This window comes from Oryzias latipes, chromosome 18, assembly GCF_053564925.1.
Source record: "Oryzias latipes strain Hd-rR chromosome 18, Olatipes_Hd-rR_3.1".
Lineage (NCBI taxonomy): Eukaryota > Metazoa > Chordata > Actinopteri > Beloniformes > Adrianichthyidae > Oryzias > Oryzias latipes.
This window is the reverse complement of record NC_136254.1, coordinates 27,470,143-27,487,766: the sequence shown is the minus strand read 5'-3', so window position 1 is coordinate 27,487,766 and position 17,624 is coordinate 27,470,143. Positions and strand designations below refer to the sequence as shown.

General features: G+C 38.6%; 1 protein-coding gene across 3 annotated transcripts in view; it reads left to right on the top strand.

Annotated features, from left to right (window-relative positions):
* LOC101164594 (glucosidase 2 subunit beta) overlaps window positions 1-17,624 on the top strand; it is a 191,818-nt gene that overhangs the window by 128,989 nt on the left and 45,205 nt on the right. For all 3 annotated transcript variants that reach the window (XM_011487338.4, XM_004079742.5, XM_011487339.4), the window contains exon 11: window positions 879-968. In XM_011487338.4, the coding sequence (XP_011485640.1) occupies window positions 879-968 (90 nt within the window). The remainder of the gene's footprint in view (window positions 1-878; window positions 969-17,624) is intronic.

Sequence of the window (17,624 nt, the reverse complement as noted above, 5' to 3'; positions counted from 1 at the left end):
AGCACACCCCCATTCCCCCCTTATACCAACCTACCTTATCAACCTCAAGCGGAACAATTACCCTCCCCAAACATGAGTTAAGCCCATAAATTTAACAGTTCTAAATTTTGGGATATGGAAAGGAAGGCTTGTGCACCCTTGGAGATAGGCCTCACTTGCCTTATCTGCCATTAATGACGAAGAGCAGCCCTCGCCAGCTCAGATAATTGGAATTACTACATTAAAATTGGGCTTTAAAGGGGCCACCCCATCAACACGTTATCCAAGCTGTCAGTCACTGAAAGAGGCAAGGAAAAGAACACGACACATTTATTAAAACTGTTGCACGTCAACAAATGTGTTCCCCAAAAGATTTTCTTTTGCAGGAGATGACTGATTAAGCTCATGCTAACCTTCCTCTCATTATATATACTATATATATAAATACTATATATATATATATATATATATATATATATATATATATATATATATATATATATATATATATATATATATATATATTTACTGATCACCCAAAAATACAGCAGCAGGAAAAAATGTGTACCTTTTGGAATTATTTGTATTTCTACAGAACTGAACAGTGTTCAGATTTTTATCAAAGTCACAACAACAGAGTCTGCTAAAACTAATAGAACACTAACATGTGTTTTAGCGCATTTGTTGAACACAAATAAAAAATTTACAGTTCAGGGTATAAAAAAAGTAAGTGCAACTTGAGATTAGTAACCAGTTAACCCTCCTTTGGCAGCAATAACCTCAACTGAACGTTTAAAATTGAAATTGAAATTCCTAAATATTAACATCAGGAAGTTTTGTTGGGTACTAATTTGGCTGCAGTGTAGCACTAAGTCAATGCGCATGTTTTGTTTCCTCAGCGATCTGCAGAAGAAGTTGGCTATAGACTACGGGACGGACTGGGAGTTTCTGTTTCTCAACGGCCAATGTTACAAGCTAAAGGTGTATGAGTAAGTACAAGACACGTTTGTGTCCATTGTGTTTATATTTTGTCAAAAAATATTACAGGAATGTGTACAAACAGTGGGTAAATACCAAGCAATACTATAAATCTAGTGAGGATTTTCAAAATAAAGGCCAACGTATTCTTTCTTCTTTTTGGTATGAAAACTTACAAATAATGTAAAACCTTTTGAAATTTTAGATTCAGGATTATTAGTTTTAATAAAATGTATAGAAAAACATTATAGAAGCTCAAATCCTTTTTTGACAAATGTCATTTAAATCCGTCTATATGTAAGATAGCATAAGAAATGTCCATGCTTACAAATATAAGAAAAATATAAATAGGTAAAAACCCTTTTTTATAACTTTTCTTTACTAATTTTGAGACAATTGAGCATTTTGTTTGGAGGACAATATAGCGTTAAAAATACAAACCAGACAGCTTTAGGCTGACCTTGAAAGTATCTCCAGTGTTGGCTTCAGCCCACGATGGACTCCATGGGCAAAGGCCTAAAAGGACGCTGACATCAAGATGAAAAAGGCTAAACTATGTTTGCAATAACTTATGGAGAACTGTCTCACCCGAAGGCTGACTGTAATAACGCTTTATGGACAAGCAGAACTCTCTTAAAGGGAAAGTACAGCTGATTTACCAAAGATTTAGACAGGATCTGCTCATGTCAGGCATTATGAAGCATTTCTTTTTTTTATGGGAAGTAAATTATTTGTTGAAGTATTTGAATTGTTGAACTCTGGAAAAAAGAAAATAGTGTTTTTGTCTTATTTTACTCTAAATCAATGCTATGGAATTCTTGCTGACATCAACCGTCTTCACTTACTTTGCCATTTTCGTTGCGCCGCTAATGTTAGCTTAGGGTCATGAGGGGCTGTAGGCTAACAGGAGAGAATGTAAACAAAGGGTTGATGGGGAGTGAGTACAGGCTTACTCCTTTTGATGACCTCCTGCCGCGATGCAGAATCTATGTCTTAGAAAATGACACAGGTTTTTAGATTTTGCTATTTTGATGGTCTTTTATTAACCAAAATGAATGGGAAGGCTTTGTAAAGAAATCAAAAGATGACTGGAATGGGACAAAAAATAGTGGCTACAAGTTCCACACTGAAGACGTTTGGTGTATTTAAACCAAAAAGATACATTTCATTAAGTTACAGCAACATTACTAGAGAAAAATGTTAGTTGTCATGTATGTCATGTGGCGGAGTATCAGAATACAGGTAGTACAGCTCTGCTAGAGCAAACTGGGGGGTATTCCATGAAGCATGTTTAAACTACCCTGACTTTAACCCTGAACTCTGAGTATGTCGGTTCCAAAAGACCGGATATGAATTAGCGTAATTACGCTTGACTTGCTAACCCTGGGTTAATGCGCGTGCATGGCAAGTACAGAAAGGCATTCTCAATGGATCAGCGATTTCCTGAGTCACCATGGAAACGCGTGGAGAAAAAAAAAAAGAGCGCTATAATTCAGTGAGACGGAGTCTGAGATTTTAATGACGGCGTATGAAGATTATACGTCCACCAAAAAGTAATATGCATCATCAGCAAAAGAAAGAGTTTCTGCTCGTAGAAAAAGAACGGACAAAGTAAACGAACAAGTTTCTGATCTTATTTCCAATTACATTGTGATGAATATATATACAACTTATAAAACTTAAATGAATTGATTCAATTGGTAACAAGTAATTGAGTTAGATTTATTTAATCTAATGTCTTCTGTCTATCTAACTCAATAGTTATTTATACAACTCAAATTTACATATTTATCTAACTAAATGTAATATTACTCCAATTCAATTAAATGTATTTCCATATTAATTTATTGTACTTCTTGAACTCTCATATATCTAAGCTTGAGGCTGCAGATATACTCATTTTTATGAAATTAAAATAAATGATACAGTGTGAATTTACAATATATACCATGCATTTAATTATCATGACTGGTGCAGAAAGAATTAAACATAACAGGTTAAAATAACTCGGCGAAATACAGTGAAACAGCTAAACAACTAAACACATTTGGTCAAAAACCCACAATTAAACCCAAATCCATCCAGACAGGCAAAGGGAATGGTATCCCACAATCCCTTGCGGTGCCGATCTACAGCAGCACCAAAGTTCCACCTACTAAGTAAAATAAATGTCTGATAACTATGTGTTATTTTTAAGTTGACTGAACTAAAAAATTATTTATCTTAACTGAAGCAAATAATTAAGTTAGATCAAAGTAAAAAAGTTTATCTTTCCAACATCCATATGTGGTCTTATCACCCTCACACGGTGGAAAAAGGATTATCTGAGCTTCTTTGTCCACTAAATCATCTTCAAATGGACACGCCATGCTGCTTCACCTCTCTGAAAACAAACTAACCTTCAACTAAACCTGCTCCAGACCAGGTTATGTTCAGAGCATGAGTTGCTATGGCAACTTGACATACCATGAAACATACCTCTGTTTTTGGAGCCGAATGCTGAGGTTATCTGCTTCCTATTAGGTTATGCGTAACTCGCATAACCTGCTTTCTGGAATGCCCCCCTGTGGTGCTCCAGCTTTGTTTGCAGCTAAAGCTGAATAGGATTATAAAGCTTTTAAATAAAATTTCATTTTTCTATCTTTCCTTTGGAATCCTGGCTCTAGTGGTCATTCGAGGAAGTGGAACATTTTGAACTTCCTGTCCGTTTTCCTCACTTTTGGGAAAACGGGGCGTGTCTGACTTGATTCAAATGTGGAGCTGATTGAATCCAGAAATGTGAGACTCTGGATTTATCTTTTAAAGTCACTGCGTACAGCTGCATATCAGAAGATCCCACACAGCAATCGAAGGCAAAGAGCCCTCTGAGTTTTCCCAGCTGTCTAGGAAAAGAAAGTTGTTTGCATACAAAGTAAGGCAGCCTGGATCTATGTAAAGACGCACCATTTAAAGGTTTGATAATCTGGGAGCCTCAAGTCGCCCTGAAGACGGCAAGGAGCTAAATCAACTAAATTTAATCAACAGAATGGGCTTCTTTTACTCTCTCCCGCCGCATCCCCGTGGCCCCTGCTGGGGTAGAATCTGTTCTCCTCAGGATTGCTTGCCAGCTGGAGCCTCAGAAGTCTGTGGGTGGTTGCAGTTTTGAAAGAAAATGATCAGAGATCTGCACTAAGCAATTCTCACTGCAAATACACTTTTTCAGGCAGCTTTGGTGCTTTTTGTCTGCCATTATTCTCATTATTGATATTGGACAGGAAAAACTGTCTTTTTTTGTTTTTGTTGTTCTTTCTCAACCCCAGTATTAATTTTTTTTGCTGTTTTTGCTAAATTGCTTATATTTTTTGTCTAGCTTCCCCGATTCACTTTTACAGCTGCAAATACAGACATTCTTTTTCCTAATCAGAGGTTTTTGTAGAGAAATACAGCTTTACTTTGTAGAAGTAAGCGGCTGGGATAGGCTCCAGCATCCCAGAAGAGACTAGATGGCTTTAGAAAATTGGTGGATGGTCTTTGGATGGGCATGATGCTTTAAGCCAGGTCTTTTTGATTGATGTTTAGCCCTCCTTGACTCCGTAACTTTACTGACGCTGAGAAAAGCAGCTTTTTATATTGACCTTGTGTCCATATGCATCACATTACTAATGGAAATTGTTGCATATCGGTGCATTGCTGCTTATCTCCACTTCATAGCCCAATCAAATTATAATATTTGCGTAAAAGAGTAATAGTAGTAGAAAGAATGTCAACACTGTGGCTAAAGCTCTGGTTAAATGGGAAAGTTTTAAAGAACCAAATAAACTTCAACTTCACCTAAAGAACAGAATTCCTGGAGAAATCTCCTGCTCATGAATGTGTGGCACCCTGATCCGGACTGACAGACCACTTCAAGATCCAGGAAACCTTTACAAATGTCTTCACTACCTGGTCTACCAAAGCTTCGTTTCCACTGAGCGCTCCGGTCCGGTTTAGAATGGTCCAGGCAATTCAGGTGAGTGTTTCCAGTTAAAGTTGGACCATCAAAGCACATGGGGGGTGAAGCTAACAACAACAAAGAAGGTCATCCAGCGGATCATTTTTTTCCCGCTTGGCTTTTGGTACTTCCTTTATACGAAACATTTAATGTTGTTTGGGAGAAAATTCCGGGCGCCGAAGAGGAATACAGCCGCTTTCTTTGGTCGTAAGGAGCTTCAGCCGACCGGTTTCAACAGTAGCTGGTCAGTTCCATTTATTCTATGGACCTACAACCAATGGGGGCCCAAAGGTGGTACAGCTCAGTTCTGCTTAATGGAGCCATTTTATAATGGAAACCCTCAAAATACCTGACTGGACAATACCGCTCTGTGGAAACAGGTTGTGCAGCACTAAAAGTTTTTAATATTAACTGTTTTGAGGCCATATTTGATGTGACGTGGTTATATTTAATCCTTCAACACCAGAGCTTTAGCTCAATGGTTGACATTCTTTAAACTACTGTAACTCTTCAACACAATTAACATGATTCCATTGGATTCTGAAGCGGAAAAAAGCAGCTTTGAGACATGGCGTGCAACGCCTTACAGCAGTGAAGTGTCTACGCAAGCATCGTAAATTAGCTTATAGTCACAGTGAAATAAATAGAAAATAAAAGCTTCTTTTCTTCACGTCCGAATCAGCTGATTCACGTTGATCACGTAAACGATTGAAGATTTTTGGTACATCAGAGAGTGTGTGTTATTTAAGTGTCGCCGTTGGCGTCTCTGGTGTTAAAAGGTTAAACCAACAACATGTATAAGTCTGTTTCAAGAATAGTTGAACTTGAACCGAATCACTGAAAGCAACAACTTTTTGGATGATATTCCATTTAAAGATATTTTAGTTTTCACTCTGATTTTTTTCCTCCAACTTCCCAACCTTCAGTATTTTACAAACAGACCCCTTTTCTTTGCCCTCCTCGATTTCTGGCTCACTCACATCACACACTCTCCATGTCGTTTTGGATCCTTCAAATCAGAGCGGAGCATACAATCCGCAGGTGTCATCGGCGTAGAGGATGCTTTGACCTAACAGCCTCCTCTAAGAAATGCATCCCTCCTTTTCTTCTTCCTCCTCGCTGTCCGCCTTCAACTGGAAGCCACCCGTTTGCTGCAGCTCTCGCTGCTTTTCTCTAAAACATCAAAGTAGCTGTGTGTGGTTTGAACCGGACACTTTAAAACACTTTCAATACATTTCTTCTTCCTTACATCGTACCCACTTCCTCTTTCTTATTTGAGGGCCATCTGTATTTTTTAGACACACATAATTGTGTCAACCCTTTAACACTAAAGACGTTGCTGGTGACACATCTATGCTCTTCGACGTACCGTATGTCAGGATGGGCGGGTGGACACTAGCGCAGGACGGCAGAAGGTAAGGGTAACAAGGATTTAATCGTAATGATCTAAAGACTCGAACTCGGAAGCAAGCAAACCAAAACGATCCGGTGACATGTACCGGAAAAATACAGATTATATATGCACAACAGTGAATGGGAAACAGGTGCGTAACCAGGGGCGAACAATCAATGAACGTAAAGACAACAAGTGTAATTAAGGAACCAGTAACCGGTCAAAATAAAACTGGAAGGTAACAGAAACAAAACAAACCCCCCCGGTACATAACACCGTAACTCTTTAACAGTTTACGTGTGAATATAAGCTCTGCACCGATAGGCAACACAACAAAGCCTTAGTCCCATGCACCTGGTTGGGGGCTGCTGCAGTTTTTTGGGTTGTCCAGGTCCATGGAGGGTCGTAGAGTGGAGCACAGGTTTCTTTCATTTCTCTTAAAGCTCGTACCAACACCTCAATGGACGTCATGAAGATGGAAAGTACTATTGTCGCAAGTGTTTCGTTAAGTAAGTTGCTCCCATTTTCTACGTACGGGTGTTGGTTCAAGCAGAAACGTTTTCCCTCTACGGCCTCACCGAGCAGCCTAAAACCATAGTATTTTGTGTGGGTCACCTGCGTGGTCTGTACACGTTACCCATGTTTCATCTGCAGATATCCCGTATCCACTAACGTAAATCGTTGCAGAAGCAGCTGATTTACGTCCATTGCCTAAACACTTCTCTACTGTCAAGTGTTGAATATCAGCTTTTCTCTATTTTGAGAATCTCCTGGAATCAAGTTAATTGCATAAATGGCTGAAGCATCACGGTAATTTAAAAAAAATATCAACACTAAAGCTCTGATGTTAAAGAGTTAAATGAATGAAAAATAATGTGTGCAAAAACTTCAGAATTGATTCTGACAGGTTTATTTAGTTAGGCAGATCCCGGAATGACCCAATCCTGCAGAACACAAGTGCAGGGAGAACTGTAAAGTAACCATGGTGGAGCTTTAGGAGTAAAGTGGAGTACTCCAACCATCTGTGGGACCACCTGCAAGAAGAAAACCCTACAGAGAGCCTGTTTGTAGACTCATTCGAATTGCTCCTCCCAATTGTTGGGGTATACGAAGCTGTATTGGTGTCAGACAGCGGAGCCCTCGGGACTTAGGGCTGGATATCCCTCCACCACTAGGGGATCCACATCACCTTTGTGGAGTTTGTGTTGCATTTCTTTATGTGGTTGTCCTCTGAACCACAAAGTTTACATTTAAATGTAAGTATTGAGTTTTTGCATTTGACTTTCTCAAAGTTCTAAAACCGATGTTAGGGTAGACGGCCGGCAACTATTCGTGACGTCATTGAGTGATGGTGACGTCCAAATTAAAAGACACTATTTTTCCATTACTCTCTTCTTGGAGGGATACATGTAGGCGTAGGGAAGCAATTCAGATTTGGCCTAAATATCAGCTCTCAAACATTTGAAAGTTCTGTCTGGAACCGCCCTTGAGTGTTCTGGTTTGGCCTCATCACAAGCTGAGACTTTAAGTCGCCAGCTCCTGAATCAGAAATAAAACTCCTCAATTTCAGTCCCGGCACAGCGTGAGAGGAGACGCCCCATAATGGCTTCTCGTAGGCAGAATCCCCACCTACCGTAGAGCCTTAATGCCTCCTCTTGTTGATTTGTTGACACTCCTCCAAGCAACTTAAATCGAAGGGTCGTGATTTATGCAAGACTGTCAGGTCGGATCGCCTCAGCCGCCGCTCTTGTGTCATTAGAAAGTACAGCATTTCAGTGAGTCACGCCTGCCACCGCGGTTTGGCTCTGGCAGAGAAGAGAGAAGGATAACGCCGCGCCAGTGACACTTCCGACTGTCTGCAACATCACATGGCCTTTACGGAGCAACGGGTTCTTTAGGAGTGGGAGAGGGGGGGGGGTATTAAGACAGGGGATGAGAGCCATGTCAAGGCGGGCGATATGGACTCCTCTAATGCGTCTGCTGGAAGTAAAAGGAAGCACAAACGGCGGATTTAAGTCGTTTTTATAAATAGAACTCACCTGGATGGGTTTGGTTAAGCGAAGGTGCAGAGCAAAAAACCTTTAATTTCATCCAAAGTTGAAGTTTTAACTAGAAAATAAAATTATAAAGTTGTCTGAGAACTACGTATAAATCATGTGTCTGTAACAAATATTATTGGATCGTTAAAGGAAATCTATTTGACATAAATAAAACAAAAGACTGATAAAATATGGAAATAAAAAGCACAGAATCTCATTGGAGAGTGCCAGGAAAGCCGATCAGAGGAAAATGTTCTCTTTTTCCAAAGGAGAAAGAATGGTGTCATCAAATTAGCAGCTAATCAAGAGTTTAAGGAGTATTGTTCTGTCTGGGATGTTTGCACAAAAACATGAAAGTCTTTTAAAACTGGGCAGAGAGGATTTGTGACCCAAACCTAGAATGCAGTTTGTGCGTTCATGAGGGGCTTTTTGTGTGAATGTGTGTGAATGTGAGTAAATGTGTCTGAATGTGAGTAAATGTGTGTGAATGTGAGTAGGTGTGTGTGAATATGTGTGAATCTGTATCAATGTGTTAATGTGTGTGCGTTCATGAGGGGCTTTTTGTGTGAATGTGTGTCAATGTGTGGGAATGTGTTTCAATGTGAGTAAATGTGTGTCAATGTGATTATGTGTGTGGATCTTTGTGCGTTCATGAGGGTTTTTTTGTGTGAATGTGTGTAAATGTGTGTCAATGTGTTTATGTGTGTAGATCTGTGTGCGTTCATGAGGGTTTTTTTGTGTGAATGTGTGTCAATGTATGTAAATGTTTGTGAATGTGAGTAAATGTGTGTGAATATGAGTAGGTGTGTGTGAATTTGTGTGAATCTGTGTCAATGTGTTAATGTGTGTGCGTTCATGAGGGTTTTTTTGTGTGATTGTGTGTGAATGTGAGTAAATGTGTGTCAATGTGTGTCAATGTGTGTAAATGTGTGTGAATTTGTTTATGTGTGTGGATCTGTGTGCGCTCATGAGGGTTTTTTGTCTGAATGTATGTGAATGTTTTTCAATGTGTGTAAATGTGTTTCAACGTGAGTAAATGTGTGTAAATGTGTTTCAACGTGAGTAAATGTGTGTGAATGTGTTTATGTGTGTGGATCTGTGTGCGCTCATGAGGGTTTTTTTGTGTGAATGTGTTTCAATGTGTGTAAATGTGTTTCAACCTGAGTAAATGTGTGTAAATGTGTTTCAACGTGAGTAAATGTGTGTGAATGTGTTTATGTGTGTGGATCTGTGTGCGTTCATGAGGATTTTTTTGTGTGAATGTGTTTCAATGTGTGTAAATGTGTGTGAATGTGAGTAAATGTAAGTAAATGTGTGTGAATCTGTGTCAATGTGTGTAAATGTGTGTGCGTTCATGAGGGGTTTTTTGTGTGAATGTGTGTAAATGTGTGTCAATGTGTGTCAATGTGTGGGAATGTGTCAATGTGAGTAAATGTGTGTCAATGTGTGTAAATGTGTTTCAATGTCAGTAAATGTGTGTGAATTTTTTTATGTGTGTGGATCTGTGTGCGTTCATGAGGGGTTTTTTGTGTGAATGTGTGTAAATGTGTGTAAATGTGTGTCAATGTGTTTATGTGTGTGGATCTGTGTGCGTTCATGAGGGTGTTTTTGTGTAAATGTGTGTCAATGTATGTAAATGTGTGTCAATGTGTTTATGTGTGGGGATCTGTGTGCGTTCATGAGGGTGTTTTTGTGTAAATGTGTGTCAATGTATGTAAATGTGTGTGAATGTGAGTAAATGTGTGTGAATGTGAGTAGGTGTGTGTGAATTTGTGTGAATCTGTGTCAATGTGTTAATGTGTGTCCGTTCATGAGGGTTTTTTTGTGTGAATGTGTGTGAATGTGAGTAAATGTGTGTCAATGTGTGTAAATGTGTGTGAATGTGTTTATGTGTGTGGATCTGTGTGCATTCATGAGAGTTTTTTTGTGTGAATGTGTGTCAATGTATGTAAATGTGTGTGAATGTGAGTAAATGTGTGTGGGTGTGAGTAGGTGTGTTTGAATTTGTGTGAATCTGTTTCAATGTCTTAATGTGTGTGCGTTAATGAGGGGTTTTTTGTGTGAATGTGTATGAATGTGAGTAAATGTGTGTCAATGTGTGTGAATTTGTTTATGTGGGTGGATCTGTGTGCGCTCATGAGGGTTTTTTTGTCTGAATGTGTGTAAATGTGTGTGAATGTGAGTAAATGTGTTTCAATGTGTCTAAATGTGTTTCAACGTGAGTAAATGTGTGTGAATGTGTTTATGTGTGTGGATCTGTGTGCATTTATGAGGGTTTTTTTGCGTGAATGTGTGTGAAGTGAATGTGAGTAAATGTGTGTAAATGTGTGTGAATGTGTGTAAATGTGTGTCAATCTATGTAAATGTGTTTCAATGTGTGTGAATGTGTTTATGTGTGTGGATCTGTGTGCATTCATGAGGGTTTTTTGTGTGAATGTGTGTCAATGTGTGTGAATGTGTGTCAATGTGAGTAAATGTGTGTTAATGTGAGTAAATGTGTGTAAATGTGTGTCAATGTGAATAAATGTGTGTCAATGTGTGTCTATGTGAGTAAATGTGTGTGAATGTGTTTATGTGTGTGGATCTGTCTGCGTTCATGAGGGGGTTTGATTGTGTCAATGTGTGTGAATGTGTGCAAATGTGTGTCAATGTGAGTAAATGTGTGTGAATGTGTGTAAATGTGTGTCAATCTGTGTCAATGTGTGTAAATGTGTGTGAATTTGTTTGTGTGTGGATCTGTGTGCGTTCATGAGGGTTTTTTGTGTGAATATGTGTCAATGTGTGTTAATGTGTGTTAATGTGAGTAAATGTGTGTCAATGTGTGTCAATGTGTGTAAATGTGTGTGAATGTGTTTATGTGTGTGGATCTGTCTGCGTTCATGAGGGGGTTTGATTGTGTCAATGTGTGTGAATGTGTGCAAATTTGTGTCAATGTGTTTAAATGTGTGTCAATGTGAGTCAATGTGTGTAGATGTGTGTGAATGTGTTTATGTGTGTGGATTTGTGTGCGTTCATGAGGGGGTTTGATTGTGTGAATGTGTGTGAATGTGTGTGAATGTGTGTTAATGTGTGTCAATGTGAGTAAATGTGTGGGGGTGTGTGTGTGTGTGTGCAAATGTGTGTCAATGTGAGTAAATGTGTGTGAATGTGTGTGGGACTTGTGGCTGGAAAGCTCTTTGGGTCTAAGCGTAGAACAAGTCCAGCTCTATACCATGACTACATCTTAAATTACTGTTTGCTTCTCCAAATATCTAAAACACTTTGATCCAAGCTGAATGACTTTTTAAACTGTACTTTGTAGTCTGACTATTTTATTAAATATGTAATATTGCACAGTGGCTTTTTCTTGGTTATTTGTCAGTCAAAGTAATATGATAATCATCGTGACATGGCACTACTTTAGTCGCTACTTTAAAGGCATTTTTCCTCACACAGCGTCTGGCTGAGAGTTGGATTCTGAAACCAGCTTTTATCTGTCTTCTTGGTTTTAAAGCAGCACTTGTCTCCTAAAAGAAGAAAGCTAAACAAAAGTATTTGGACAATGAATTTAGTTTTTTATAAAAAAGGCTGCAAGTTTGTAGCTCTTTTTCTCAGGATAAGCACTGCAAAACAATTGAATTGTGGTGATGAGAGATGAGAGACAAGCAAATGAACAATTTTTGCCAATTACCTTGAGTTGAATGTGTTTTATGCCTTTGCAGTGCGCGGCTCATTATTGGTGTTTTGAAAGGCTGTGTGGAGGAAAACAGCGGAGCTACTAATAACTCTGACAATACAGAACCTCGACAAATGTGGGTGTTGTTTAATTTTTTCTTCTTTTTATAAATTGAGCTTTATTGTTGTGATAAGCCATCGTACATTTTAATGTTTGGCCTGAAAGGCACAGGAGGATGGAGAAGTATGGCGTTTCATGGCTGCCATAAATTGAACGAGCGCACAGACAACTGAAGCGGGTGTATTCAGGAACCTTACAACCGCGCAGGCGCAATCCTAACCGAGCGACCCCGCATTTTACAACTGTACAGTCCTAACTGAGCGGTGATCCTGTGCGCTCACTTCACTCCTGCGTGCTCGCTGGGTTTGCCCACAGCGTTAAGGGGGCGTTTGTGTAACTTTTCTGGTTGATCTGATAGGCCGAAACTTGCATGTCAAATCCAACGAGGCAGCAGGGCGGGACTTTCATTTTTTAGAGCAGGGGGGGCTCTGGAGGAGGCTCTGTCTCCCCAGATTTGATGCCATATGTCCTCCATCATTAGAAGAACATGTTAAAATCCCCACTTTCATCGGGTCTTTAAACTACTGCTTTTACCAGAATACTCAGGAAAAGGTGGATTTTTGTTTATTTTAAGAAATTCATACTAAGTAATGTCTTCCATCAATGAGCCAACTGTTTTGGCTTCTGATCAAGCAGCTTTAATGTTTTAATATTTGTCAACTCTCATACACAGTCATGTTTTATGCCCCATAAAATCTATCGCAGTAATAAAACCAAAGTGATTTGCAATAAATTATAGCCAGTAATTAATAACCTCTATAAATCTGTGTGGGTTGCATGGAATAAAAAAAGAAAATCTACTTTGGGGGAGGGAATCGTTTAACAACTTTTCGAATTTGATATTTATTTGTCGAGACCCAGACAGAGCTGGAAGTTAATTGGGTCTGGAAACAATACCATCCGTCTAATGCTTTCCAAGAACTATTTTGAGGAGCCCAGCCTGTTTATTTTCCTGCTGAATCACTGCCTCCCTCACAAATGTGATTCAGCACAGCCATTGTCTGTCAGGACGCTGATCTCTTCCTGTCAGCAGCTGAAAACATGGTTAGTGTCTGTCCAGCCCCCAGCATGGGGGACCATCTGAGAAAATAGAAAAAAGAAAAATCACCCTTCTTCTTCTATACTTCTGATGTGACTGAGAATTTTTGGGATAAATTAGAATATTATCAAAGTATTTGGGGCTTTTTTTTTTTGTTTTTGCTTTTTGCTAAATCACTGGATCCAACATGGTGATGTCCATATTGAGAAAAAATGGAAACTAAAATGATTTCATTTGGTTTGAGCTGGAGGTAAGCCATTTTCTATGGGTGATGTCACACTCACCCACTCAGTCCAGTTCTCATATACAATGTCTCGTACCAACTGTGGTTATTGTGTTGATCTTAAAGATTTTTTAATCTCCACTTTAAAAAAAAGGACCAAAACAGACAAATTTCACTTTCTCTACATTGGTTCTGTCATAATAAACATTTCAAACATAATTTTTTTTTTAATAGTCTTTTAGTTCATGTTTGAATTCAATACCCATTTTCCAGAAAATAGAGCCACATCTAAAACCCTTCCCCCTGACCCCGTTTCTCCAAAAGGTAATTACATTTGTCTAATGGATAGTTTAAGCAAGACTTTTATTCTACTGTAGATTTAAATAGTAATATATTTTAAATTAAAACAAAGTCTTTTTCTTTTTTGCCTGAACAAAAACACACGGGAGAGAATTTGAATGAGTCAGTAAAGCCCAAAAGAGACATAAAAACTTGCCTGCGTGTTTGAAAATTACCGTTCCTCTGTTAAATGATGTTTATCTCATATTTATTTTCCTGCTGCTTCTCATTTACAGTTCCTGCTGTGACAACCTGGACCTCCTAGAGAGATAAACCAAGTTTATCTTATCTAATCAAATTTAATATGATCTAATTTGGCAACTGTTAGAGCTCCATCAGGAGTGTAAAGTGTTGTAAATGTTTCCACTTCAACTCTTTGTAGTCAGGATTGCTTTAGATAACCACAGTGGCATTTCAAGCATTCTGAATTCAGCTACAAATTACAAGCATTTTTGTGTTTTCTCCACATGCGTGGAATAAAAGGTTCTTTTACCTTTTATTTATCGTAAGTTCTGTGCTATAGGACGCACCAGACTATAAGTCAATAAATGGTCTGTTTTCGAACATATGTCATATAGCGCAAAGGGGGGTCTAAGGGCAGAGATGCCAGTGTAGCTTAGTCAGTTCATTTTAGTATTTTCGTATTAAATTATATGTATTCATGATCCTTTTGATTTTATGTTTCACTTTTTCAATTAGTGATACGAAGCCCATCGAGATGACTGTTGTTGTGAATTTTGGCTATACAAATAAAATTGAATTGAATACATAAGGCGCACTGAACAATATGGTGCATAAAGCGGGACAAAAGAGTCAGTGATAAGACCGTCAATCAGATTTAATTAATTGTGTTCAAAGTAATTCTAGAACTTTTTGTAACATGCTACACGTTAACCTTGCTAGAAATGTTAACATATTAACAACGCCTGGAACCCCCAACCTTGTTTGCGAAAATCGTGAAAAAACAGACTGATGCAGCTGAAACAAATTTTACTGTGACTGTCAACTTTCTAACCTTGTTAGTAACACATAAAAAAGTTCACAGTTCCACACCGCTACATGTTAGCCACGTTAAAAGCATCAGTCACATTAGCATATTCGCAATACCTGTCACTCCCAACCTTGTTGCGAAACTCGTAAAAAAAGAAAAACTACAGTCAGATACCGCTAAAACAAACATTACTGTGACTACGCTAACTCCCACCCTTGTTAGTAGCTTAAATCAAATGTTACCGTGATCACGCAAACTTTTACACTTGTTAGTTACATAACAATAATAATAAAACAGTCCTACTACTACGTTTTGGCCGTGTTAGCGTGTTCACAGTACCTGTAGCTCCCAACCTTTAAAAAAAAAAACAGGATGATACCACTAAAACAAATCTTACTGTGATGAAAATTCTAACACTTGTTAGTAACACTTAAAAAATAAATAAATAAATAAACAAAAATAATTTACCGCTACACGTTAGCCACATTTCCGCACTCCCAAACGCACGGCTAAACATTTTTGACAGAGCGCAGTGTACATCTCTAAATTGCTTCAATATTAATAAGCACAACCAGAATTAATGTGAGGTACTCCTGATTATAAAGCCCACTGTCATTTATTGAAAAAAATTAAGGCTTTTAAGTTTGCATTGTATTGTGGACAATGCAGTAACTTGTGTTTAAAAAAATGGCAAAAACTTCTGTTTTCTTGCTAGTAGTCTGTTCCTTCTAGCCAAACTGTAACAACTTTATTTAAAATTATAAAGAAGTCATAAACAATATCTACGATCTGGCACTTTTGCTCTAAGAGAAAAATGAATCCGTTGATGATTGAATGTAAAGCTTGTCAAACTGTATGTTTGCATTACCTCTATAATCCTCAGATCAGTGCTGAAATGTTCAAAGCCAAGACATCTGAGAGACTTGAAAAAAGGTTGGGAAGACTGGAAGAGGACGCATATCAAAAGCTGTAAAAGAGCGTTCCAGCCCTTCGTCTAGTCTGTCATTTTTGGTCTGTTTTTACTTAAATCAAACACATGTAATGGTTCTGATTTACAAACCGTGTTACGCTGAGCAGTTTAGGCTTGGAAATGGGACAAAACTTAAGTGTGACCTATTTGGTGCGTATTTCGAAGAACAAAAATGGTGAGGAGGGAACTGGAGCAAATCACTATCAGTCATCCTCGGTGATAATTACTCATCTTAAATGTTGTAAAACACATCTGAACCTCTCACCCTGAAGCCTTTTTTAATGTAAGTAATTTATAACATTTGAACTAAATTAATAAAATATCAAAAGGAGAATGACCTGTACATCTGGTAAATAAATGTCTAAATGGCCCTTGGACTGCAACAGTCTACATCTAATTTCACTTTATAAGGAAGATTTCAAGATGTCTCACAATGCTTGCATAAGGTTTTAATATTCTCTTTCCATTTGCTGTGTCTCGCTGCAAGACGTTCAAAACAAGCCTCAAACAAATGTCCTTTTTGCAGATTTCTTAAGCTAATTTAAAACCATTATCAGATTATTTTCTCTTCTTCACAGTGGAAAGAAATGATAGAAAGTTTCAGTACAGAACTTTGAAAAATGAAAATTTTACAATAACTAAATTTAAGAAGTGTAGTCTGAAACGGCCAAAAGAATAAATGTACGTCTATTACTATTACATACAGCTCATACAGTGTAACTATGTAAAAAATCACATTACAGAATAAATAGAATAATGCATTAGCTAATGCTTTAGTAACGTGGGTTTTGGGTTTCCGAGGCCCATGTAGGGTCATAGAAAGGAGGGACTGAATCTTAAGTGCCGTGCAAGTGTCTTTTGTGGTTTCTTTAAAGTTTGTCTTGTGGTTTCTTTGAAGTTTGTCTTGCAGTTTCCTTGAAGTTTGTCTTGCAGTTTCCTTGATGTTTGTCTTGCGGTTCCCTTGAAGTGTGTCTTGCGCTTCCCTTGATGTGTGTCCTGCGGTCCTCTAGAAGTGTGTCTAGTGGTTTCCTTGAAGTTTGTCTTGCAGTTTCCTTAAAGTTTGTCTTGCGGTTCCCTTGAAGTGTGTCTTGCGCTTCCCTTGATGTGTGTCCTGCGGTCCTCTATAAGTGTGTCTAGTGGTTTCCTTGAAGTGTGTCTTGCAAGTTTCTTTGATGTTTGTTGTGTGGTTTCCTTAAAGTTTATCTTGCGGTTTCCTTGAAGTTTGTCTTGTGGTTTCCGTGAAGTTTGTCTTGCGGTTTCCTTGAAGTTTGTCTTACGGTTTCCTTGAAGTGTATCTTGCGGTTCCCTTGAAGTGTATCTTGCGATTCCCTTGAAGTGTATCTTGCGGTTCCCTTGAAGTGTATCTTGCGGTTCCCTTGAAGTGTATCTTGCGGTTCCCTTGAAGTGTGTCTTGAGCTTCCCTTGATGTGTGTCTTGCGGTTCTCTTGAAGTGTGTCTAGTGGTTTCCTTGAAGTGTGTCTTGCAGTTTCCATGAAGTTTGTCTTGCGGTTTCCTTGAAGTGTATCTTGTGGTTTCCGTGAAGTGTATCTTGCGGTTCCCTTGAAGTGTATTTTGCGGTTCCCTTGATGTGTGTCTTGCGGTTCTCTTGAAGTGTGTCTTGCAGTTCTCTTGAAGTGTGTCTAGTGGTTCCCTTGATATGTGTCTTGCGGTTCTCTTTAAGTGTGTCTTGAGGTTCTCTTGAAGTGTGTCTAGTGGTTTCCTTGAAGTGTGTTTTGCAGTTTCCTTGAAGTTTGTCTTGCAGTTCTCTTGAAGTGTTTCTAGTGGTTTCCTTGAAGTGTGTCTTGCAGTTTCCTTGAAGTGTATCTTGTGGTTTCCGTGAAGTGTATCTTGCGGTTCCCTTGAAGTGTATCTTGCGGTTCTCTTGAAGTTTGTCTTGTGGTTTCCTTGAAGTGTATCTTGCGGTTCCC